This window comes from Amorphotheca resinae, assembly GCF_003019875.1.
Source record: "Amorphotheca resinae ATCC 22711 unplaced genomic scaffold M430scaffold_11, whole genome shotgun sequence".
Lineage (NCBI taxonomy): Eukaryota > Fungi > Ascomycota > Leotiomycetes > Helotiales > Amorphothecaceae > Amorphotheca > Amorphotheca resinae.
In genome coordinates, this window is record NW_020194481.1 from 844,206 (window position 1) to 868,416 (window position 24,211).

Below are 24,211 nucleotides of genomic sequence, written 5' to 3' on the forward strand. Positions count from 1 at the left end.
ACAGAGGTTATTGAGAAGATATCATTACAAACACGCTTTCAATCAACAGTCGATAGGCACTTCTGTCGTATTTCGATATCTGTATTCTTCACACCACTTCTTCTATGAACTTATGCTTCTGGCCTATCATACCTTCACTTGATTATCCTACTTTCGACGATACGAGGCCTGAGAACCCCTATATGAATATAACCCCTTTGTTATAAGCATCCACAGCCCACCAAAATGCTATCACAGAAGCCTTCCTCTCTCCATCCAACTCAATACAAGAATCTGGGTATATAGAAACGAAGAAGAAAACAAGAGTACTCTGCGTACCAATAAATTCATAGCAGGTAACAAACAAGGCGCACGCTTTCGTGATATTGTCATGGCCCCAGCTCAAGCGGCTAATGAGCCGGAGATACGATCTTCAACGATGTGTGCGTTAAAGAAATGCGATTCGATGCAGCACGAAGATCTAGAACATAACAGCTGTTGGAATATGAGGTTGGGATGTGCGGTATGATGTTTTGAGAGAGTTCGCTGCATCCTCAAGCAGGCACGGGCAATGCAGGAGGTGTGAACGAAGTCAAGGTATGTCGAGTACGAAGAAAGAATCCGTGAGCCGGGAACGCCAACACCGAACAAGTTAACACCGCCATGAAGCCGTCGAATATGGAATATAGTTAAACGTCCGGGATCACGAGTTTACCCCACGTGGGTCGGAACCCGTCTCCGTGGACCCATCACCCTCGATCGTCTTTCTCCAGTGTTGCGGGAGGCACACGCAGACCAGAGGGAAAGCCTTAATCTCACCACTGGTAGTTGGGGATGATTCTCTCCGACCTGAGGTGTTTGAAACACCGCTGTCACGTTGCGCTTTTCGTTTTGCTTCCCACTCGTCCGCTCGTGAATCCATCATTACACCCGTCGCCCAACCATCATCCCAGATTCCGACGACTTTGAGCATATCACCTCGCTCCAAGGCAAACTCGTCCCCGGCTCGCGGTTGGTACGCCCAAAGTGTCGAGACCTTGTCTCCAGGGTGGATTTCATCGTTGGAGTAATAGTCCTTGAAGAATGGTAACTGCTCGGACTGTTGACTTGTCATACCTTGAGGGGATGACATATCACCACCACTTCCTGAATGGGGAGACTGCGGATCTTCGCCTCCAAGGGCTGAACTGCTGGAAAGAGATCCCTGTCGTCGTCCAGCCGGCGGCGGCCGCAGGACTCCGGCCTGAATGTTCGAAAGTGGACTATCACCATATTCATCAGAGGAAGAATTGTCGTGAAGTCTTCGTCTTCCCGCCGCGTATCCTGCGGCAGCCCCCGCAACTGCTCCACCGGTTTCTAAGCCATCTCTCGGGGAGTCTCCCGAATGACCTTCCAATGCTGACATTCGCGCAATCCGACCCCCGGGGAGCACCTCATATCCTTCGGGAGTGGTCGTTGCTCCAACTGGATTATATGTCATGCCACGTTGGCCTCTCCTGGCAGGTGTTGGTTGGTTGAGCACGCTGCCACTCTGGCTCCCACGTCTGCGGCGCAGGCAGAGCACAAAGAGTATGATCAAACCAGCCAGTAGTGCCGCTCCAACAACCGAACCAACGACAATTCCTGCGATTGCTCCCCCGGATAGCCCTTTCTTTGAGCTTTTCGATGATGCCAACGGTGACGATGTTGCTGAAGGTGAAGACGTTGCAGACGCTGTTGGCGGGCTTGTCGAAAAGGTCATGAAGGGGGTGATGGTTGGTAGCACTACCCCAGCACACCTCTCCTCCGCTCCTGAGTTATAACAGCATGTGTCTGTGCTGTTCACTCCCCCCGACCCGCAATACTGACAGAAGCCGATTGTACTATTTCCAAATCCGCAGTTATCGGGCTCGTTCTGCGCGCCCTCGATGCAGCCGCCGGATAATGAATCGGCGGGCAAGGCACAATTTGTGAAATCAGCTCTAATTTGAGCGTCGGCATTGCTTCCAGGATTTGAACACAGGGAAGTATCGGCGATGATAAGAGCTTCGCTCTCGGCTTGTTGAGCCTAGTCATTCATCAGTTAAGGGATATAACATGGATTGAAAACCCAAAACTTACACAAGTATCTGCACAGACCGGAGGCGAGTCTGCATCAGATAAACCACACACTGTCTTCGAATTTTGTATTATGGCATTACATATTACAGTGGTCGTGAAGCGGGCGTACAAGTTGGTGGTGTTTGTGAGGTCAACATTTCCACAGCCGAGGAGATTTTGGTATCTGCATACGCATTAGCAGTGTTAGGAGTCAGGAAATGAAAGGCGACATACTTATCCCGTACATAGCTCGTCGAAACGTATGCACTCAGTTGTTCATCAAAGGTCGCTGTACTCGAAACAAACTGCAGGAACGGGCTACACGAATACGATCAGCAGATGTGCGAGCGACACGGTGAGCGATAGAGAACATACAAGAAGCCGACGAGCGTACTGTCCGTTGAAATCGATGCCGATGTGAAAGCTGGACATTGTGTTGAACCAGTAAGGGGTATGCAATTCTGCGCCATCGTTACCGGCGCAGCCGCCAGAAGAGCCAGCGCTGCCGTAGCTGTGTTGGCTCCCATTGACCGGTTGCGCGAACCCCTCCGATGTCCCCTTTTTGATGCCATTGCCTGGTATTGAGTTGAAGCTGTACGACCGCCTATCTCGAAAACGGCCTCATTTTGCATGGGCGCTGATTGAACGGTGTTGTCGTCGCCCTGATCCCGAAGTCCCCGACCCATATTTCGATGCCAATGTCCTTCTGCCAATTACATCTAGACACGGCTTGGTGAGCCCGCGCTGCGCAGGTCGAGCGCGGGATCTTGTCCTAGCAACGGCGTAAGCAAGCCGGATCTGGGCGACCTGGATGCACGGAGAGAGAAAAGAGGTAGGTCGGGTTCACCCACGACTGAAGAAGGGAGACTGACGAAAAGAAAGAGATTGGGGAAGTAAACGAGTGACTCTGGGACGGTGCGAGGCGTGAGGTGTAAAAGAGGGAGGGAGACAGAGCATAGAAGGGGGAGGCAGGAAAAGGCGAGGGCGTGAGTGGTGTTGAGTGGTGGTGAGTGGTGGATGGGGGAAGGGAAGACTCAGGGTGTCAGGGACTGGCAGTCTGGGACTGAGGTACCCTGACCAACCACCCCAAGCGGGAAGATGCGCCCGGGGCAGAGCGGCAGGGTGCAGCGGAGCAAAGACGCACGGAATATTGTTCTCATATATTGAGACACCATCTAAATATACTCAATGGACGATCGTTGTCCGTGCGGGTTTTGTTGTGATGAATTATATGATTATTCTGGTCGTGGTGACCGCCGTCAAAACCGCTCTTCACTCTCCATCGTGCTGCGCTGATGAGCTGGTATCCGACACCGCACGCATAAGGTACCTTGTCTTACCGGCTGCATAATATCCTCTGTATAATGTCCTTTGTAACTCAAGATACGCTGTATAATATACAGTATATTATCATCCGGACTCTGAGACTCATTGGTTCCCACCGTAGTCCTAAATTTTAAATTCCCCTAGCCCAGGGAAGGCCCGTTGTTCTAGTCCCGAAGAGTGAGTTTGTTCCTGATCGTCGCAAATACTCGCTGCTCATTGGCGGGGACTTCTCCAGAGGCGGGAAGCGAGGCCCTCCACGCAGGCATCGCATGCGTGGGAAATGAGAGGGCGGGCCAGCCGAGTCTGATTCCCGATCTAGTAATTATACGTCGTACTTATGTAATATCTACGTATTATCTGCCCGTGGATACCAGCCTTTTTCCCTTTCGACTTCTCGTCCAATCACGACCCTTCTTCAAGTATGCCTCTCCAGGAAATGTCACGATGGGCGACCCAACCTCCGCCGTTGATATGCGACTAGAATCGGAGCTTATGAGAAGGCTTCTTCTATTCTTGAATGCATTGAGCTAACGGACCTTTTCTCGGAGCTTCAGAAGCTTCTTTGGGAAGGTTCTCTCGGAAAGTTCTTTCGGAAGGTTCTTTCTGCACCGTACGACAGATCACAATGTGGAGAAGCAAGAGACAACTGGCTACCGTGCTCTGTTCGACAGATCCTATCTATCATCATCATGCACAGCTGCGAGGAAGATCTAGCTTGCAAATAATTTAGGTAGGCCCTGTAGGTATTTCTCTACTTAGGTGTATACATACACACGGCGAGCGTGGTATCGGTTCCTTTTGTGTCTTCTAGCACGCATCACCCGACATCGAATCCGCCCCCCCGAGCATCAACACACATCCATTTTCTTAGAGGACCACATATACCTTACTTCATCCAAACACATTTGCCCATACAGATGCAGTACAGTACAAATAGTTTTGTTGACTGACGAGGCATCAATCCCATAGACATGTGGAGAGGTCTTGGCTCGTTATGACGTATGATCACCATGGTCGTCATAGAGAGCAGAACTGCTGTACATAAACAGGGAATTTCTCCCAGTTGATCGTTCTATAATCATTCTCTTTCATCGTTACCTTCCTGCAAAGAAATCATATCAAATTACTTTCAAAATGAGTCTTCACTCCAACGTCGGCAGCTCCCAGATCTATGAGGATGGGGACCAAAAGAACGTTCCCAATTCCGTGCTTGAGGAATCGAAGAAGGACAAGCGTTTCCACGAGGGTCAAAGTCACAGTCATAAAGCCAACGATTCAAGTAAGGACCTCTCAAGCTCTATATCTTCCTGGCCAGTGTTCTAACTTCATGGCAGAGGATGAGAGGTCTATTGCCAACAAGCTAGCGCGAGAGGAGAAGGTCAGTTAACCCCGATACTACGATGATTAGTAGCAGAATCCGGGGGATAGGACACGGGCATAGGATGTCGAGCCTTGCTGACAGTTACTCCTATAGCGTCGGAAAGAGGACGATGATGAGAGTGAAGAAACAAAGCAAACGAAAACAGATCCCAGGTTGCCAGTAAGTCATGCACAGGATTCCTCCTCATTCACCTTCATTATCACATCTTAAATCAAGGGCATCATTCACTCGACTCTTCCATTACTTTTTGTATATATGGGCATAGACTTGGCCAGAGCTGATAATCTGGCAGGCCACAATGCATGGCAACGAGCCCAGCAAAGGTGCTAAAATCGACGCCGAGATTGAAGAAGAGGAAAAGGAAACATTAAAGAAGAAAGGGAAAGCTTGAATAATATCTGGATATGGTATGGGCCTACGGCCGCATAATTATGACCTAGGGGCCTATCATGATGACGTTACAAGGCTGCATGTGAGCTTCATATAAGATAGTATGTAAATAAGAATGGAAAAAAAGGAATGGAGTACCGTGGTTTTTCTCTCGCTCCGAAAAAGGGTGTTCGTATGCTTAGTCTAAGTTGTCTAGATGTATTTGAATTATTTATCATGAAAGCCATCAGGTAAATACTGGCTGCAAGTAGTTTGGTAGTTATGAGGCCCGTGGGGTTGAATATTGCTACATTAGCCTCTCTGCCTTGCCGTATTCTTATTGTAAGACGGACTCCGCAGCCTGCCTCGCCTGCCTTGCCTGCCTCGCCGGACCTGATCTTCGTATCCTCCATTCAAGATCCTCAGAACAGCTTCTCATCAGCCTTCCACCGGCCTCGGAAGACGGCGCTACAGCTTGATGGCATTTTGGCTGACCCAGGGTCTTTTTTCGTAGTGCCGACCGGTGACATCGATGACTCCCTCCAGATGACATCCCAAGCACCGCAACAATGGGACAAGGCTTCTCCCTCACAACGCTCTCCGCGGGCTCTGCAGGCATTGATGTGCCGGAGCTCGCGGATTTGGTCTATGAAAAGTCCATGGGGACTGCCCGTTTCATGAAAAGCATTCGCGCTCGGCATCAAGATGGCGTCGTATTGGTCAAGGTCATTATCAAGCCCTATGCCATGAAGCTAGAGAAGTACAAACTCAGCATTATACGTATGTTCGGACACCAGAACATTCTAGGATGTATACTTATTTTCCAATATAGGAGAACGCAAAGCTCTGATAGATGTACCGAATGCGCTGGCCTACGAGCGAATCGTGGAAACCGAGACGAACGGATACCTTGTTCGACAGTACCTCTATAGCTCCTTATACGATCGCATGAGCACCCGACCATTCTTGGAAGATATCGAGAAGAAATGGCTTGCATTTCAGCTTCTGTGCGCCCTCCGCGATTGTCATGCTCGAGGTATATTCCACGGAGATATCAAGACTGAGAATACCCTGGTTACGTCGTGGAACTGGCTGTATCTGTCAGATTTCTCGTCCTCATTCAAACCGACAACCTTGCCCGAGGATAATCCTGCCGACTTTTCGTATTTCTTTGACACAGCCGGAAGACGAACATGCTACCTTGCACCAGAGCGATTTTTGGCTGCAGGTGAGACACCCGATCCTGCGGCCCAAATTACATGGGCCATGGATGTGTTCAGTGCCGGATGTGTGATAGCTGAGCTGTTCCTGGAAACCTCCATTTTCAACCTGAGCCAGCTTTACAAATATCGGAGAGGGGAGTACGATCCTGTTATTACCCACCTGAATCGTATTGCCGACAAAGATGTGCGCGAAATGGTAGCGCACATGATACAAGTCGATCCAGAGTCTAGATATTCGGCGGAGGAGTATCTTGACTTCTGGAGGAAGAAAGTCTTCCCGGATTACTTCTACAGCTTTCTCCATCAGTACATGGGATTGATCACAGATCCCTCTTCCGGAAGATCGCCAATCTCAGGTGCTACGGCTAACCTTGGGGAGGCCGATGAACGAATAGACAGAATCTACTATGACTTCGACAAGATCTCATACTTTTTGGGCTACGGAAATGAGAAGCAGGTTTCCGCGCAAGCCTCGTATAAAGGGTACGGGCTGGAGCTGTTTCCTGTCCATCTTAACATACCGAACAATGAACACCAGGCCTCGGCTATCGGAAGGAGGCCAACAGATGATGGGACTCTGATATTCCTAGCACTTGTCGTTTCTTCGCTCCGAAACACTGCTCGCGCAACAGCCAGAGTTCGGGCTTGCGACTTACTCCTTGCCTTCGCTGAGCGGTTAACGGACGAAGCGAAGCTTGACCGGATCCTACCATATTTGGTATCAATGCTCAACGACAAGGCTGACATAGTCAAAGTGGCAGCGATCCGTACCGTAACTCAACTCATGGCTCTTGTTACGGTGGTCTCCCCTGTAAATGCCCATGTGTTCCCAGAGTATCTTCTACCTCGTATGCAGACATTCCTTCCAGGGTCTTCATCAGATCCTGGTCCCCTGGTTCGAGCAACGTATGCTGCTTGCCTAGGTAGTCTCGCGACGTCTGCCTCTCGGTTTCTTGACATGGTAGCAACTCTGAGAGCGGACGGGTCCCTTCCAACCGCCGATCCAGAGACTGAGGATGGGATCAATGCCGAGGCGGCATTGCAAGGTCTTTTTGACAATGCTCGAGCAGAGCTGATCGAGGTTTTTGAAGGCCACACCAAAGCCTTGATCACCGACAACGATTCCGCTGTCAAACGAGCCTTTCTTGGCTCTGTGCCTGAATTATGTTTGTTCTTCGGCACAGCGGCGTCGAACGATATTATCTTGAGCCATTTGAACACCTACCTCAATGATCGAAACTGGATGCTCAAATGTGCCTTCTTCGAAACTATTGTCGGCGTTGCCACATTTCTTGGTGGTACCAGTTTAGAGGAGTTCATCTTGCCGTTAATGGTACAAGCCTTGACGGATCCAGAAGAGTTTGTAGTGCAAAAGGTGCTGCATTCGCTCGCTAGCATGTCAGAACTGGGCCTCTTCCAGAGATCGAAGACTTGGGAACTTGTCGACGTTGTCGCGCGCTTCACGGCCCATCCCAATATCTGGATTCGTGAAGCTGCGACAAACTTTCTCTCTTCGGCGACAATTTTCTTGTCAGCCGCCGACAACCAGTGTATTATTCTTCCTCTCATCAGACCGTATCTAAAAACGCCGACAAAGGACTTATCTGAGTTGGGCTTGCTTGATAACTTAAAGAAGCCATTATCAAGGGCCGTCCTTGATTTGTCAATAACGTGGGCTACTAAGGTTGACAAGGGTATATTCTGGAAACCAGTGAATCAATCACGGACCTTCTCCTTCGACTCAAATACCTTGATACCGACGATATCTGCCAAGGATCTTGCGCAAAACGCTCTACAAAGAATACCTAAAAATGAAGAAGATGAACAATGGCTAGCAAAGCTGAGGAATATGGGCCTCGGTCATGATGATGATTTCAAACTACTTGCGCTGAGAGGGTACATTTGGCGGCTGGCACGCTCGAAGGCTAGGGAATCCGAACAGCAACCGACATATCTCAACGGTATCATTAATTTGCGCAATATCAATATTACGCCACAAACAGTCATGTTCGACGACCAGCAAGTTATGGATGAGCCACTCCGTCCGATCGCTTCACACACCATTAAAGATGCGCTCCTCGACGCCTCTATGGCAATTGATGAATCGATTCCGCCGAAGCGTGGCTCTGCTATACCAAATGGTAATGGTAATGGCAAGCTCAACGACGAAGAAAGGGGTTCCCTACCGGATACTAGCCCAAGTATGCCCCCCAAAGATCCAAACAGTGGAATTCGCCATCAAGGTAGCGCCATGAATCTTCTGAACCGCAAAGACCAAACAAAGTCCTTCCCTGAAACCGGCATGACTACGACCAGTGCCTTCGGGCAAGTTGAAGGTCCTCTCTCGCGCAGTACAGGGGAGCGTTCAGCCATCGCGTTGGCAAAAGAGAACGCGGGGGTCACACAAGATCGGATTCGATTTAGAGCGGCTCACACTTATTCAGGCAATGATCCAAGTATATTGAAGATGCTTGATGCAATGTATGTGGACAATTATCCCAACGATATTGCCGAATTTGGCCCCATGATCGCACCTTCAAGTCGACGAAAAGTTATCAGCAGAAGCAGCAGCCATGCGGGCGATAGACCTTGGAAACCCGAGGGCATTCTCGTAGCCACCTTCTCTGAACATGTTGGTCCTATTAAGCACATCGCAGTCGCTCCAGATCATGCCTTCTTCCTCACAGGTGGCGATGATGGTTGTGTCAAAGTTTGGGACACAGGTAGACTTGAGCGAAATATCACACACCGGTCTCGACAAACGCATAGGCATGCAAATGGCTCCCAGGTTACGGCTTTGTGCTTTGTTGAACACACCCATTCTTTCATAAGTTGTGCAAGTGATGGTAGTGTTAATGTGGTTAGGGTCGAATGTGCCCAAAGCGGTGGATCAGTCAGGTATGGCAAGCTACGACTACTTCGTGAGTATCAGCTTCCAAAAAATGAAGTTGCCACTTGGTCAGAACATTTCAAGATTGAAACTAGCTCGGTCCTACTTCTTGCAACGAATCGTTCTCGAGTACTCGCGATCGATTTGCGACAAATGAAAGTCTTGTACACTCTGGAAAACCCAGTGCATCATGGCACACCAACATGCTTCTGTGTTGATAAGAAACGGCACTGGCTGTTACTAGGGACCTCTCACGGCGTTTTAGATCTTTGGGACCTTCGCTTTAAGGTCCGCCTGAAGGCTTGGGGTGTGCCTGGATCTTCGTCTATCCATCGCATTTGTATCCACCCGACCAAGGGTCGAGGTAGATGGGTTTGCGTTGCAGGTGGTAGTGCGCAAGGCGAGGTCACCGTGTGGGATGTTGAGAAGACCCAGTGCAGGGAAGTATATAGGCCTGGAGGTAGCAGAGATGGCCCGAGAGGGTATGAGCCTTGGCCAGTTGATGAAGACCGGCCCGAGGGCATGCTTGGCCGGTTTGCAACAGCATTAGAGCCAACTGGCTCTAGCAACGCTGACCGTGGTGCTCGAGCTATGATTGTTGGCACAGACGCCTACGATGATGGGCGAGACTCTAAATACGGTTTTATAATTACAGGCGGTTCTGATAGAAAGATTCGGTTTTGGGATCTCGCTCGAGTAGAGAACTCGATGGTGGTCAGCGGCCTTGATATCGACGAGTTGAAGCCGACATTCACGTCTACACATCCCACGGCCTCTTTGACACTGAACACCGAGCGAATCCCACGTCCTGGTCCGACAGCTCCTAATGCCGGGGCAGGATCGAAGTCTCCAAGCACGAACAGAGCGGCCAGTGGGAGACCACCGAGGTCCACAGTAATCTCCCTTCAGCAGCAACAATTGCTGAAGTCGCATCTGGATTCCATTCTCGATATTGCTTTATTAGAATCACCGTATGGCATGACGGTGTCGGTGGACAGATCAGGCGTTATATTTGTCTTTCAGTAGACACAGGGGATACATTTATAAGGTGTCGGAAGCTCACGCAGGTCATATGGCGGCGCTATGATTACGGAGTATTCAGGGGGCGGCATGGGTAGATATGAAATCTGATAATGTTTCCAATCGATACCATTGAATATAATTCTTATTGAAACCAGCATATTGAAAATACGTTTTGGTGTACAAGGCGGCACACTTATTTCCCCTGAAAGTCAACATCGAGGGCTGGAGCTCCGTACAACTCGTCCCCGACCAATCAGCCCCTCGCGTGCCATCTAGCCCGTTTAGGACTAGCCCATAGCCCAGGAAATACAACCTCCAAACTGGTGGAGGGGAACGAACATTTTCAGCCTCGTCCTTCCCCACGATTTACGAACATTCCCGCCCACATATGCGCGTCGTTCTTCTCTTCAGGACAACACACAGGCACATCGACAGGTAAAAGCGCGATCACCATGAGGCTCACGGCAGACCTTATCCAATCCTCCCTCTCCTACCTCAACCCGCTCAAAGAGCGGGAGCTAGATCTCCGAGGTGCGTACCTGCTGAAAAGAACATGATACTACACTTTGAGGCGAGCTGCGTTGATATCGAATCTTTGGATCTACAGGACACAAGATACCGGCGATTGAGAACCTCGGTGTTGCGGGGGTGAGTTTCCCCTCTTGCTCTCCTGTGCCCGCGCGCACACACACACAAACGCACGCACGCAGACCCCCAGTCCTGGGGAATCAAGAGAAAAGGTATTAAATCAGCTGCTGACTGGAAAATGGGAAATAGCCGCACGATGCTATCGATTTCACGGATAATGATATCCAGGTGCTAGGGAACTTCCCGCTGTCGCCGCGGCTGCGCACGCTGCTGCTGGCGCGCAATCGCATATCGGGCATCCAGCCATCGCTGGCGAACGCGCTGCCGAACCTGACGACGCTGGTGCTGACGGAGAACAACTTTGTGGAGCTGGCGGATCTCGATGCGCTGGGTCTTTTCCGCAACCTGACGCACCTGGTGCTGTTGGGGAATCCGGTGGTGGCTAAGGAGGTAGGTCGGGCTCGGGGGGGGAATCTATGCAGAATCATGTTGCTGATTGTGGATGGGCAGCATTACCGATATTGGATCCTGTGGAGATGTCCCAGTGTTAGGTTTCTCGATTATAAGAAGGTTAAGGATGTGGAGCGGAAGAAGGCGGTTGAGCTCTTCGGCACGGCTGCGGAGCCTTCAGCGCTTGCCTCGAAGGTAAGGGCACTCGATGCTGCTTCGTCTTAGAGATTTGATCATTATTGACATCTCTAGATAATGGGTGTGAAATCCCGGACATTCGATATCCCTTCAGTAAACGGCCCGTCCGCCGCCCCGGCGTCAAAGAACTACCGAGTCAAGCTCACGGACAAGGAGCGCAAGAAGGTGGAGGAGCTGATTAGGAACGCGAAGAGCTTGCAGGAGATCATCCGCTTGGAGAAGGAGCTGAATGAGGGACGGATTCCCGCGGGTGCGCAGGGCGCGGATGATATGATGGAGGAGTAATACAAGTACTGTCATATGGGGCATGAAGATTGTTAAGCTACGTCCTCTGTGAGGCGGGGAGTTTTGCGTTTTGCGGATTGGGTTCAGAAAAAAGTCCTGGCGTTAGACAAAGTGTCGAGAGCTCAATATGGGTATAGAGACGCTGCTCTCCAAGAAACGGGAATAAAAAAAAATTGATCATAGATGCTTGCTTGGTCTGGAAGTGATGACAAGGGGAAAGAAAAAACATATGGTTTTTTTAACATTCCATGGAACGCCGCGCTGACCAATGCTAGTAATACAATGCTGATATGCTCATTGCTCCATGCCCTACTAACTCATCTCCACATCCTGGTAAGCATGCTGCCCATCCTGCCCCGCGCTCATCCTCGCCCTCCGGTTCTCCATCTCCAGCTGCGCGTTGGGGTCGAGGGCCGCGGCCTCCTCAGCCTCGTGCGCGTGCGTGAACCCATTGGCGGCGCCATTCGCAAGATGCGAGCGGCCATCGAGCGTAGTCTGGCCGGGCACCACAGCGTTCCCGCCATTCAGCAGGGCTTTAGGACCTTGTGGAGCCTTGCGCTCTTTGACTTGCTTGAAAGGCACGGTGCGCGGCACGACGTCAACCAGGAACTCCAGGTTGTCGAGATGTGCTACTGCGTTTGCTGGGGTGCGTTAGAGTGGGTTGGTTTAAGGGGGGAGGGGGAGGTACAGAGATCGCGGTATTGGATATTCCGGCGTGGTTTCCGCTCGGATTTCACGACGTTGTGGCCTTGCTCGGCGAGGTATTGGATAAACATCTCCTATTGCGGAATCAGTATGCTGGGTGGCAGGTGTCGTTTTTCCGGGTCTGGGATCTTACAGTAGCTAGAGTAATAACGAAGGCTGCGTTGTTGGAGCACATGCTGACATCGTTGTCGAGGGCGATGATCTTCTTCACGCGCGATACTGTGGGGGTCAGGAATTGACTTGCTCTTCAGGGGGATGTCATGGGACTTACGGGGAAGTTGCGCTTGGCCTAATGGCTCCCTCCGTGGGATTATGGGAGCTGTGTTGTAAGGCATCTTGAGATAAAAAGGGAGAAGTGTGAACTGCTTGTATCTCAAAAAGGAGGATTCGGACGGATTGGATGGCTATGAAGCTGAAATCCCAGTGAGCGGGTGATTGATGGGAAATTGCTTATGTCGAGACTTGTCTCTGGGGGAAATATTTAATGATTGCCACATGAGATCTAACAGATGTGATATCCAGTCCCTCGACACTTGGCGAGGGCTAAAGGCATACAAAGTACCTCTACTCGGAGGTACTTGGGTACGGTAGGTAGGTAGGAGATGAATATCACGTGGTTTGAAAGGGGGAAGCAATGTTCGCTGATAAAACCAGGTATATGATATCTGAGTTTTCAGAGAAAGGAATCGTACCTGATTCTTGCCTTACGTATGACGACCAGCTTCCACTTCTCGTATTTTATTGCTCTGGTTCCAGCAAAACGTTTGCTCTGCTCATTCGACCGTAAGCGTTGTCCAGGGCCTCCTATAGTTAGACGCAGTCAGTACCGAACTCAGTCAAATACGCGCTTCCAATGATTTCACAAGAACAAACGACGCGTACCGGTGTCTGGGTGATGGTGTTGAGAGTGAGTGAGTATCAAAAGTTGGGAGAAGATTCAGGATCTATCCACGGACTATTCGACCTACGAGGCGGGAGGCGCGAGGAGACGCGATTCGTCGACCGCCTTTCCCGTTCCGTCGGATCAGCTGACCGAGGTCGACCCCGTCGTCGACGTCGACTCTCTCTAGAAAACTGCTCGTTCCTTATTTCATGTCTATCGTCTATCTTTATCGATTCTATTATCAAGTGATTATAAATCGTCGGACATATTTTCATCCAACGGCTGTTCGAACCCCAACATAGAGATAGACAGGGTCGTGGGAGTTGGGATGGAGCTAGAACAACCTACCTATTCAAAGATTGTTCTCGGGCAGATAAAATTCGGTTGCATCATTCCTTGGAACTCTCGGAGGGCAATCAATCATTAGAATTCTCATTGTTTTGAACTAAGTTATAAGTCCTGTCGTGGGATTCCTCATGTCTTTTCATGTTTCTATTCAAGAATGGACGCAGATTTATCTGACAGGCGACGAATTCGATTCTTCCTGAAAACCCAGAAGGATGAATCGTCATGTGGTGGTACTAAGAGTGACTGGCTAGGTGGGATGCCATCATGGATGCTATAATCCGCTATGGAGGTTTTATTGACATGCACCCGGCTCTTGGAATGACCATTCTTGGTATCCAAAGGACTTGGACGGCGTCGGAAGAAATGCTACCAGAACCAGAGAACGACCGGGTTGAACTGAATGTCGTCGCTGCAGCAGCTCTTCCAAAATCGAGTTCACTTCCCATCACATGGGCCAGTCACTCCGTGTGGGCCCAACGGGGTTAGGGTGGAGTGCGCATTTCCAATTCAAGACGGGCATAGCCGCATAGGATATCATGCTCACACGTCGTATCAGATGCTGAATTTCTAGTTAAAAAGCTGATTCACAAGATCACAAGAGTCTGGTTTCCCATTCTGCCCACGGGCCGAGATGTTCCAGCCTGGTTTAAGGGGGGACCGACCACATCTGGCCAGTCCTGCGCCGATCAAGAGATATGGAAATGGGTGAGCTGGAGGATATTATGCCTCTGGAATTATATCTGTGGATGTGAGGCATATACGCAAAACAATCCTCACGTATAGCCCATCAAGCCTCGAAATCTTGCCCGAACCCCCCTCAATTCGTAGAAACAGGAAACAATATCAGAATTAAATTTCAGCAATGCATGAACCAGAAGGACCTAAGAAGGGAAATCAACACATTAAAAAAGACCACTTAGTTGAATCGCTAGATGTGAATTAATGATCTCACGCGTCCTGTTCCTTCGGAGAATGAAGGAATGCCTGATTGGCCGCATTAGGAGATTTTAGAAACCCGAGATAGAGGAATCGAACCCTATGCAGGCTTTTGCATACTCCGTATGGTATGATCTGCCACTTGATGCAACCAATGTGAGAAGGAGGAAAACAAGAAGAAACAAATTTGTCTGCTATATTGAAACATTATAAATAAAAGTATATATACTCAAAGCAATCACGTAGGTCAAAAGAGGAAAAGGGGGCGGTCGTTTGCGTTTTGACGCTAGCGGAGGAGATCCCGCCTCCACCAAAGGAGGCTGAAAGGGAGCAATGACCGCAACATCGACGAAGAGCACCATATAGTACCAGCTTAGAAAGCTCTAAAACTATGACTCCGTTACGAATAGGGCCATGAACTCCCAATCGTCCTCCTTCTCTGCGGCTCCCTCGCCGCGCCTTCTTCAACGCCCTTCAGTCTCGTCCCGACTGTCTTTCGCGCTCTCGAATGCCGAGCAGGGCGAGGCCAATCCCGCGCCAAATGTCGCCGAACATCAGATAAATGAAGAAATTGAGGAGATCAAAAGATATGAGGTATGCGACTACTATGAAGAATGTATCCTTGCAAGCTCTCAACTAATCAGTTGATAGGACTTTACGACGATAGGTATGTACAGCTGCTATGAAAATCCCACAGCAAGTTGACTAACAACATCAGATTGGGTTCAAGACGCTGCGAAAGAGCAATTACGGCGAAAGGTCCGACGGAAAGAGACTGCGGGGTTCTTCGAGAGGGGTGGGCGAGCAGGATGGAGATACAAACTTTGGGAATCGTATGAGGCGGCGCAAGGCTGGATCGTGTTGACACTGATTGGTGAGCAATGAAGGAAGATGGTTTGGAGAATATATGTTTACGGCGAGATAGGTGCTGCCATTGGACTGAATGCGGCCTTTCTCAATATTATTACAGAATGGCTTTCAGATGTGAAGCTTGGGTATTGCAAAACCGCATTCTATCTGAACGAGCAATTTTGTTGCTGGGGAGAGGACAACGGTATGCCTAAATTCTGGATTTTGGATTCTTTTGCTGACAATGAGAAGGATGTGATGACTGGCATCGGTGGAGCTCTCATGCTTCCATCAACTACATCCTCTATATTTTTGTTGCTGTATGGTTTGTCTTCTGCTCTCGTACTGTACCTAGGCTTACCTCTATAGACAATACTTGCTCTGACCGCCGCAAGTCTGGTAAGGGCCTTCGCACCCTATGCGGCCGGATCAGGGATCTCCGAGATCAAATGCATTATAGCCGGCTTTGTCATGAAAGGCTTTCTTGGCTTCTGGACCTTGGCTATTAAATCAATAGCATTACCTTTGGCCATTGCATCAGGTTTATCAGTAGGAAAAGAAGGACCGAGTGTTCACTACGCCGTCTGTACCGGAAATGTCATTTCGCGGCTATTCCAAAAGTACAGAAGGAATGCCTCAAAGACTCGCGAGATCTTGAGTGCTTGTGCTGCCGCTGGTGTTGCTGTAGCCTTTGGAAGCCCCATAGGTGGTGTACTGTTCTCCCTGGAGGAGATGTCGTCTTACTTCCCATTGAAGACAATGTGGCGAAGTTATTTTTGTGCTTTGGTCGCAACAGCCGTCCTAGCAGCAATGAATCCCTTCCGGACCGGTCAGCTGGTCATGTTCCAGGTACATTACGATAGATCTTGGCACTTTTTTGAAATCGTGTTCTTCATCATCATCGGTATATTCGGAGGGCTGTATGGAGCCTTTGTTATAAAGTGGAATCTAAGAGCCCAAGCTTTTCGGAAGAAGTATCTTACGAAATACGCTGTCCTTGAAGCTACATTGCTGGCAGCAGGAACTGCCATTATCTGCTATCCCAACATGTTCCTCCGAATTGACATGACTGAGAGCATGGAAATTCTATTTTTGGAGTGCGAGGGCGCAGAAGATTATAATGGGCTGTGCGATCGAGAGAACCGGTGGCATATGGTCCTCTCATTGACGCTGGCGACAATTCTACGCATATTTCTGGTAATAATCTCATACGGTTGCAAGGTACCGGCAGGCATCTTCGTGCCTTCCATGGCTATCGGAGCATCCTTTGGAAGAACAGTTGGGATTCTTGTACAAGCGCTCCATGAAGCTTATCCAGGGGCCGTATTCTTCGCTGCGTGCGAACCGGACGTTCCATGTATTACACCGGGAACCTACGCTTTTCTTGGAGCTGCCGCAGCTCTGAGTGGCATCATGCACATCACAGTCTCTGTCGTCGTTATAATGTTCGAGCTTACGGGCGCTCTCACGTACATATTACCGACAATGATTGTTGTGGGCGTCACCAAGGCCGTCAGCGAGCTCTTTGGTAAAGGTGGGATCGCGGATAGGATGATCTGGTTCAGTGGCTTTCCATTCCTGGACAATAAGGAAGATCATACGTTCGGGGTCCCCGTCTCACGCGTCATGACAAGTGAAGTTACTGTCCTGCCAGCAAGTGGCCTCAGCATGAAGGACATCGAAGAATTACTCAAGGAAGACAAATATCAAGGGTTTCCAGTCGTTGAGGATCTGGCTTCCAAAATCCTCATCGGGTATATAGGACGCACGGAGTTGCGTTACGCCGTCGCTCGGGTCAAGAGAGAACACCCCGTCAGCCCCACGGCAAGATGTTATTTCAGTTCCCCAGCATCAAATAATGCTACAATGCCGACTACGCCAGCTATGCCAGCTACTCCACTCGCCACCATGGCATCCGACTCCATCGACTTCAGCCGCTTCATCGACCCAACCCCAGTCACGGTGCATCCTCGACTTCCTCTCGAAACCGTCATGGAACTGTTCCGGAAGATCGGGCCGCGGGTGATCCTCATTGAATACCATGGGAAACTCACCGGTCTCGTAACAGTCAAGGATTGCTTGAAATACCAGTTCACGGTGGAGGCGAGTGAGAATCCCAGGGATGATAGGCACCTGGTTGAAGGCCAGGAAAGACTGTGGGGTGTTTTCCGGAAATCGGCTTTGTGGCTGTCGGATCAAGTCAATCTCGTGTCTCGTGGTAAGATCAGATTAGGAACTCCAACGCAAGAGGAGTCAAGACGAGCGGCTATCAGCCATAGGAATCCGAGCCTTGACGTGATTGATGGGACGGAAGATATCCTAGATGCTGGGGTGGAATTGGAGGATCGGTAATCCTGTGCTTTGATATAACTTCGCGCTAGGTAATATCTATCAATGACAATCACCATTGTCTATCATTTGTCTTGACTCTTGACCCGTCCAAACTTTTTGACCAGAACGCCTCCTCCCCTCCCGACTCACCCACCCACGCCGGAACCCATCACGATCTAGCCAGTCCATTTAATCATCCCAAATAACACACGTCACATTACCCGGAACATCGATCTCAGCGACGAACCTTCCAAACGTCCCATTCTCAACATCCCTCTGCACAATCACCACTCGACCATCATGCTGCAACCCCACCGCCGCCAGCGTCCCATCCCTATTTACAGAGAACTGTCTCGGGAATCTCCCGCCCGCGGGCGCCAGCTGGTGAAATTCCAGTCTCCCGGTTCCGTGGTCGATCTTCCAACTCTGTAGCGTGTCGGACGGGATCAGCGTGCTCGAGTCCGGTTCGAAGGATGGGATCTGGAAGAGCGTTGCGTTGCGGGAGGAGGTGAGGAGGTATTTATCGTCAGGCTGGAAATTTTGGCGTTTTCCTTGATTAGTGCCCTGGATTTTATGTATGCTTTGATGGATGGACGGTGAAATACTTACAGTCAAGAGAGCCGCAGCGGCAGCGGCGCCCTCGGGCGTTTTCCTATCCCCGTAAATACCGCTAGAGGATAACTCCTCGAATGATAATGAATCAGATCCATACAGTACTCTATATGAAGTGACGGTATTACCCAGCTCCGAGACGAGGAAGAAATAGGTCGCGTCTCCAGAAGCTAGGAAGGCGCCGTGACGCGGGCCAGAGCCGAGCGAGGCCTTAAAGGGCACGAGCTCGGTGAGAAGGCTGGTGCTGTGGTCGATGCGGAAGATACGCACGAGGTCGGCGCCTAGGTCGGGGACGACGATGAAAGAATCGGTGGGGTCGACGACGGCTTGGTGAGGGTGCGGGGCTTCTTGTCGGGAGGGGTCGGGGCCTGGTTTGGACAGGGTGAAGGGGAATTCTTGGAGGAGTTGAACACCGCCTGAGGGAAGGATGGCCCAAGATGTGACGGCAGAGCCGGTGCTATCATATGTCTGTGTTAGATCCGGGGATCAGGTATGAGAAGGGGAAGGGGAAGGGGAAAGGGAAACTCACTAGTGGGCTACCGCGAGAGCCTTCCCGCCGTTGTAGACGACGGAGCTTACGGGCCCATTGATCGTGCTGTGGCGGTCGATTTGGGTGAGCACGCCGGATGCAGAGGTCTTGTAAGATGCCAGAGAGCCATCGAGGACTGTGAGTCCTTCGTCGAGACAGTACACCACGCCGTTATGCTCGTCTCTGGTCAACCACGAGGGGTTCGGGTACGATCCGTCATTGACAGCGACTTGGGTGAGGGAATAAGAAGCATCGGGATGCCGAGTCAATTGGAGCGAGGTGATGGTCCCAATGTATGAAGAGACGTAGAGATTGGTGGTCATGAATGAGGTCACGAGACCAGTGGCAGTCAGGGGGAATAAGAGACACGTCTTCAACAAAGAGCAGAATCTGGACACGGAACCAAAAATCAAAGCGCGAAAAGGGCACAGAAATGAAGATAGAGAAGGCCAGCTGAAGATGGGAACTTGCCACATCTTGGCTTTGGGCTTGTACTATGCACACAGTATTGGATTGAAAGCGGTGAGAAGCAAACAACGTGTTTTGGCTATCTTGAATAGAACTGTTTGTTACATGTAATAAATGGCAGTAAAGCGAGAGAGATCTTGTGTAAAGTCAGGCCTCTATTGGAAGATAATTGGAAGGCAGACTTGCCAACTAATATCACGATACTTGGCTTGGTGTTGTTGCGTTGCTACCTGAGGTACACACGAAGTTACCTGGCCGACCTGAAAGGGAGCTCAGGGCGCACGTGGCAGGCTACACGTGATCCATGGTTACACAGGGCGGGAACCAAAAGCGGCAGTCAGCTCCCAATACAGTGGACTCCCGGACTTTAAGATTTGTAATCAGTCGTATCTCCGTATTGCGTATTGTAGATCTGCCCCGCCGAGGGGGAGTATTTAACCCCTCAGCCTTCTGCCAGCCTTTTCTCTATATACAAACCCACGCGACGAATAACGAAACTATACGCTTGTTTCTTTGTTTATTTACTTACTGCAATCATGGCTCCAAAGATCTTCATGTAGGAATCTATTTGTCTCTCCATTGCAATTCAATCATTGGCTGACAAGCTTCGAGCACCGGTGTAACAGGGTACATTGGCGGGGATGCCCTCTATGCCCTCCACAAGGCTCACCCAGAGTATGAATACACGGCAATCGTCCGCAACGCAGAGAAGGGAGCGCCAGTAGCTGCTGCGTACCCTAAAGTCCGTCTCGTGTATGGCACCCTTGACGATGCCGCTGTGCTGGAGGAGGAGAGTGCAAAGGCAGACATAGTTATCCGTTCGTAATACCCCTTATCCCTCCCCCTGGCAGCCCAAATACTAACCAACTTGCATCGTGCAGACACCGCAGATGCCTCCGACCACGTCCCAGCCGCAACTGCCATCGCCAAAGGAATTGCCAAGGGTCACTCGAAGGAGAAGCCCGGATTCTGGCTGCATACTTCCGGCACCGGTATCCTGTGCTGGAAGGACGAGGAGACCAAGACCTTCGGCGAGCCTCCCTCCCAGCCAGCCTACGATGACCTGGACGCCGTCGGCGACCTTACCTCCCTGCCCGACAAGGCTTTCCACCGCGATGTCGACAAGCTCGTGCTCGCCGCCAGCTCCGACGTCGTAAAGACCGCCATCGTCTGCCCCTCGACCATCTATGGCGCCGGTCGCGGTCCCGGCAACACACGGAGCAAGCAGGTACCTGGCCTTGCCCGGGCGACATTAGAGCGAGGCAAGGCGCCACAAGTAGGGCGCGGCCTCACCGAGTGGGACAACGTGCACATCTACGACGTGAGCCAGTTCTTCATCCTGCTGGTCGAAGCCGCCATCGCGCACAAGCCGGAGCTCGATGCCGAGCTCTGGGGCCCCAACGGCTACTTCCTCCTCGAGAGCACGCACCACGTGTGGGGCCAGGTGGCCAAGCAGATCGCCGAGGAGGCGTACAAGCAGGGCTTCCTCAAGAGCCCCGAGGTGGAACCGCTGTCGGGCGAGGAGGCGCTGAGGATCGCCGGCTTCCAGGCGCTGTCATGGGGCTTGAACTCCAAGGGGTATGCTAAGAGAGCGAGGAAGTTCTTGGGCTGGGCGCCCAAGGGAGCTCCCCTGGAAGCTGAGATCCCGGCCACGGTGGCTGCCGAAGCTGCTAGCCTCGGTCTGAAATCTTCAAAGGCGTAGATATAGATAGTATCTGGCTGCTATGAGGGATGTCCGAGAGCGCTTGTCTAGGTAGATCAGTCAGTCTATCTTCCCCATCGAATAAAAAAATAAAAAAAAGATAAAAAAACATAAAAAGTAATATCGCAAGCCATTCATTTGACTTGGACCCAAACCCCCTGATCCCGTGACCTTTCCCCCCTCCCCTCCCCTATCTTCTCGCTTAACCCCCCCCCCCTTTTTCATCCCCGTCCCCCATCCATCCACCATCCACCATCCACCATCCACCATCCAATCCTCATCAATCATCACTTCCAATCCAATTCAATCCACTCCGATTCACACCCCAAATATTTCCATGTCCTATGAGTGTAAAAAGTTCGGTTTAGGTAGTGCGCAGACTGGTTCTCGGGTGGGTGAGGCGGGGAGCCGGGGGGAGGAGGGATGGAAATGGGTTAGGAAAAAAGGAGGGGTATTTGAATGAATTAAATAAATCAAATGAATAAATAAGTTTATATCTCTATATATTAATCTAACCTGTATCCCATCCCTAAAACGCCCAGCCAGCCAGCCAGCCGCCTCTGTGTTTTCCGAAAGGTCCGTCCGTCTATGCATCTCACGCGCAAAAAAATCAAGAATCTATCTTCATGTTATATTAAGATGTTTTTTTGTATTTTGATATATTCTTTTTATTCTAAGATTTTTCATTCGTTTCCTGCACGGGATCGTGAGAATGATCGCGCAATCTCTTCTTCTTCTCGGCCTGTTTCTCGATCCTTACCATGCGCTCCTCCCGCCATTTCGGGCCCCATTTCAACTCGACCCAGAGGAGAGGCATCGCGACTATGCAGACCAGCGCGATGAACGTGAAGCACCAGCCACGACCCATATGGTCGATCATGATATTGATGATGCCGGTCCCAGCAGCGCCCATGAAGCAGCGCACGAGATTGTTGGCGGCGGTCGCGGTGGACGGGCTCTGCGGGTAGAGATCGACGACCAGCGTGCTGAGGATGTTGAAGGAGCCGTTGACGCAGAGGCCGATGAGGAATTGCAGGATGAGCGGCGCGGCCAGGTTGGCGTTCTTCTCGAGAACCCAGCCGTAGCAGAGCACGCAGGCGAGCCCGAGGCTGAGGATCGGCCAGATGATCTCGAGACGGGCGCGTTCGATGGGGAAGTAGCGGAGGTCGTCGCCGCGCTTGCGGTCGATGGTGAAGCCGACTTGGCGAGCGACTTTCTTGTAGTTGCGGTCCAACATGCGGCCGTTGACGAAACTGGCGAGGGCGCAGCCGCAGCCAAAGGGGATGTAGCAGATGCCGATTTGCAGGTCGTTGAAGTGGTAGATTTCTTGGAAGAGGACGGGCATCGAGGCGGTGATGTCGTAGAATGCGGTGTAGATGAGAGCGTTATAGAACAATACTACGGCCATGTCCTTCTGCACCACGATACGGAGCGTCTTGAGCGGGTTCGGAAATCGTAATTTTCGACTCTTGGCCAACTCTTCCTGCGCAAGGCGTCGGCCCTCAGCCGTCTCCGATCTCGAGAGGCCATTGTTCCCGGCCTTCTCTTGCTTCCGCAGCTTATACCACTCGATGAAAGTCATGTTCCAGCCCTGGGGCGGGATGGAACCATTACCAACGACATTCCTGCCGGTCTCTGGCACCGTCAGGGCGTAGGGGACCACGAAACACCCCGCGATGATGACGAGGAACCAGAAGATAGAGCGCCACCCCAGGAACTGCGCGAGGATACCACCGATGACGGGCCCCAGCGCCGGCCCCAGCATAGTTCCCGCGCCCACGATGCCCATGTATTTCCCACGTTCCGAACTTGTCGAGACGTCTGCAACCACCCCGTAGCCCAGGGCAATGGCGCCGCTGCTCCCCGTGCTCTGCAGACATCGGAGAACGAAGAGCGCAGCATAACTGTTCTGCAATGCCAGGCCGATATTGGCGCCAAGATAGATGATGAAGGCCAGGATGTAGGCGGGCCTCCTCCCCGCCATATCCGCCAAGTCGCCAAAGACGGTCGGCGCCAAGCCCTGGAAGATCATGTAGGAGGTGAGGGTCAGGTTGATGAGGGTGCTCGAGACATTGAGGTCGACGCGCAGGGGATTCAGGGCCGGGAAGTAGATGTTGGCCGACGTGGGCGAGATGAAGGCGGCCAAAGTCACCATGGTCACGATGTACCTCTTCTTCCATTTGCCAAAGGCGGAGTAAGGTGGCCCACTGACGACGGGAGCCAGTTCCTCGAGGGCCGGCTCGTCGTCTGGGCCTTTGTGTTCTGTGGATTCGGATACCTGGACGGTTCCGTGGGTCGCGGCTCCAGCTTCCTCTGCCTTGCCAGCCTTGCCGGCCTTGTTGGCCTTGTCTGCCTCGTCTGCATCTTGGATGGGGTTATCTGGAGACATGAGGGCGGAACAGCGGGGAGATCATGCCCAAGAACTGGGGAGGAGAGCAGAGAGAAGGGGAGAGGGAGAGAAAGAGAGACATGGATGGAAAAGAAGGAAGAAAGGAAAAAAGAAAAGAGAAAAACAGGAAAAGATAGCAAGGGCATGGAAAAGCACCGAGCTATGAAGCAGAGAGATATCGAACCTACCGTTGTCAAATTGACAAGGCGCAAGCAGATCCGCCGTCCGACCCGTCCGTTTTTTTTGTTGTTGGGCAGCGCTCAAGGCCGAGCGGCAGGCCGAGCATCGGAGGCGTTCCGTATCAGGCTTATCACTGTCGAGGCTGAGAGACACATGATGATATCAATTACCTACCTATGATCAATGAATTTGTTTCATGCACAGAGAAGAGATCAGTTTTGAAAGAGAGGAAGATGGCATGGTGGAAGAACTGATAAGGAATCAAGAAAAGAAATCCCGAAAGGGTAAGATGGGGAAATAAATAGGACTTTGTGAATACTGTAAATACAGAGAATACCCAGACGGACTTCCCCCAACCCACAAATTCCAGCTTCACAGAGCGGGCAACTAAGCCCCTTCCAGACAAGGCCAACGGAACAGCGGGCCTCCGTGCTCCGTGCTCCACAAGGCGTGACTCCCTATAAGGAAGGTGAGGCACAGAGAATTCC

The 24,211-nt window shown here is 51.1% G+C and overlaps 9 protein-coding genes across 9 annotated transcripts; 5 read left to right on the forward strand and 4 right to left on the reverse strand.

Moving 5' to 3' along the window:
* Nucleotides 1-682: 682 nt before the first annotated feature.
* On the reverse strand, nt 683-2,585 carry M430DRAFT_107820 (hypothetical protein; the record flags this gene model as incomplete). The annotated part of the gene is made up of 4 exons (XM_024861181.1): nt 683-2,026; nt 2,080-2,242; nt 2,293-2,376; nt 2,434-2,585. The coding sequence occupies 4 exons, from the start codon at nt 2,583-2,585 to the stop codon at nt 683-685; spliced, it is 1,743 nt and encodes a 580-aa protein (XP_024717972.1).
* A 1,933-nt stretch (nt 2,586-4,518) lies between these two features.
* Nucleotides 4,519-5,325, forward strand: M430DRAFT_61186 (hypothetical protein; the record flags this gene model as incomplete). Its single annotated transcript, XM_024868908.1, has 4 exons — nt 4,519-4,663; nt 4,719-4,762; nt 4,859-4,924; nt 5,058-5,325. 4 exons carry the CDS (start codon nt 4,519-4,521, stop codon nt 5,154-5,156), a joined length of 354 nt encoding a protein of 117 aa, XP_024717973.1. The 3' UTR covers nt 5,157-5,325.
* A 230-nt stretch (nt 5,326-5,555) lies between these two features.
* On the forward strand, nt 5,556-10,426 carry M430DRAFT_69242 (hypothetical protein). Its single transcript, XM_024869414.1, has 2 exons — nt 5,556-5,914; nt 5,967-10,426. The coding sequence occupies exons 1-2, from the start codon at nt 5,704-5,706 to the stop codon at nt 10,271-10,273; spliced, it is 4,518 nt and encodes a 1,505-aa protein (XP_024717974.1). The 5' UTR covers nt 5,556-5,703; the 3' UTR covers nt 10,274-10,426.
* A 198-nt stretch (nt 10,427-10,624) lies between these two features.
* On the forward strand, nt 10,625-11,972 carry M430DRAFT_127307 (hypothetical protein). The gene is made up of 5 exons (XM_024862020.1): nt 10,625-10,801; nt 10,878-10,918; nt 11,048-11,308; nt 11,369-11,503; nt 11,561-11,972. The coding sequence occupies exons 1-5, from the start codon at nt 10,723-10,725 to the stop codon at nt 11,789-11,791; spliced, it is 747 nt and encodes a 248-aa protein (XP_024717975.1). The 5' UTR covers nt 10,625-10,722; the 3' UTR covers nt 11,792-11,972.
* Nucleotides 11,973-12,103: 131 nt separating this feature from the next.
* Nucleotides 12,104-12,831, reverse strand: M430DRAFT_30684 (hypothetical protein; the record flags this gene model as incomplete). Its single annotated transcript, XM_024865968.1, has 4 exons — nt 12,104-12,432; nt 12,480-12,570; nt 12,630-12,715; nt 12,768-12,831. The coding sequence occupies 4 exons, from the start codon at nt 12,829-12,831 to the stop codon at nt 12,104-12,106; spliced, it is 570 nt and encodes a 189-aa protein (XP_024717976.1).
* A 2,246-nt stretch (nt 12,832-15,077) lies between these two features.
* On the forward strand, nt 15,078-17,864 carry M430DRAFT_53341 (hypothetical protein; the record flags this gene model as incomplete). Its single annotated transcript, XM_024868371.1, has 5 exons — nt 15,078-15,279; nt 15,382-15,537; nt 15,589-15,717; nt 15,765-15,832; nt 15,882-17,864. 5 exons carry the CDS (start codon nt 15,078-15,080, stop codon nt 17,862-17,864), a joined length of 2,538 nt encoding a protein of 845 aa, XP_024717977.1.
* A 168-nt stretch (nt 17,865-18,032) lies between these two features.
* On the reverse strand, nt 18,033-19,307 carry M430DRAFT_108136 (hypothetical protein; the record flags this gene model as incomplete). Its single annotated transcript, XM_024861193.1, has 3 exons — nt 18,033-18,374; nt 18,453-18,912; nt 18,985-19,307. The coding sequence occupies 3 exons, from the start codon at nt 19,305-19,307 to the stop codon at nt 18,033-18,035; spliced, it is 1,125 nt and encodes a 374-aa protein (XP_024717978.1).
* Nucleotides 19,308-19,988: 681 nt separating this feature from the next.
* On the forward strand, nt 19,989-21,154 carry M430DRAFT_22144 (hypothetical protein; the record flags this gene model as incomplete). Its single annotated transcript, XM_024864644.1, has 3 exons — nt 19,989-20,008; nt 20,065-20,270; nt 20,334-21,154. 3 exons carry the CDS (start codon nt 19,989-19,991, stop codon nt 21,152-21,154), a joined length of 1,047 nt encoding a protein of 348 aa, XP_024717979.1.
* Nucleotides 21,155-21,704: 550 nt separating this feature from the next.
* M430DRAFT_127321 (hypothetical protein) lies at nt 21,705-23,686 on the reverse strand. The gene has a single exon (XM_024862021.1). It carries the CDS (start codon nt 23,541-23,543, stop codon nt 21,828-21,830), a length of 1,716 nt encoding a protein of 571 aa, XP_024717980.1. The 5' UTR covers nt 23,544-23,686; the 3' UTR covers nt 21,705-21,827.
* Between the last annotated feature and the right edge of the window lie 525 nt (nt 23,687-24,211).

Bases quoted from the DNA above. Each gene is read 5' to 3' on its own strand.
- M430DRAFT_69242 (XM_024869414.1), top strand. From the start codon at position 5,704: ATGGGACAAGGCTTCTCCCTCACAACGCTCTCCGCGGGCTCTGCAGGC. The intron at 5,915-5,966 runs GTATGTTCGGAC...TTTCCAATATAG, and splicing joins GTACAAACTCAGCATTATAC to GAGAACGCAAAGCTCTGATA.
- M430DRAFT_127307 (XM_024862020.1), top strand. From the start codon at position 10,723: ATGAGGCTCACGGCAGACCTTATCCAATCCTCCCTCTCCTACCTCAAC. The intron at 10,802-10,877 runs GTGCGTACCTGC...TTGGATCTACAG, and splicing joins GCGGGAGCTAGATCTCCGAG to GACACAAGATACCGGCGATT. The intron at 11,309-11,368 runs GTAGGTCGGGCT...GTGGATGGGCAG, and splicing joins ATCCGGTGGTGGCTAAGGAG to CATTACCGATATTGGATCCT.
- M430DRAFT_127321 (XM_024862021.1), bottom strand. From the start codon at position 23,543: ATGTCTCCAGATAACCCCATCCAAGATGCAGACGAGGCAGACAAGGCC.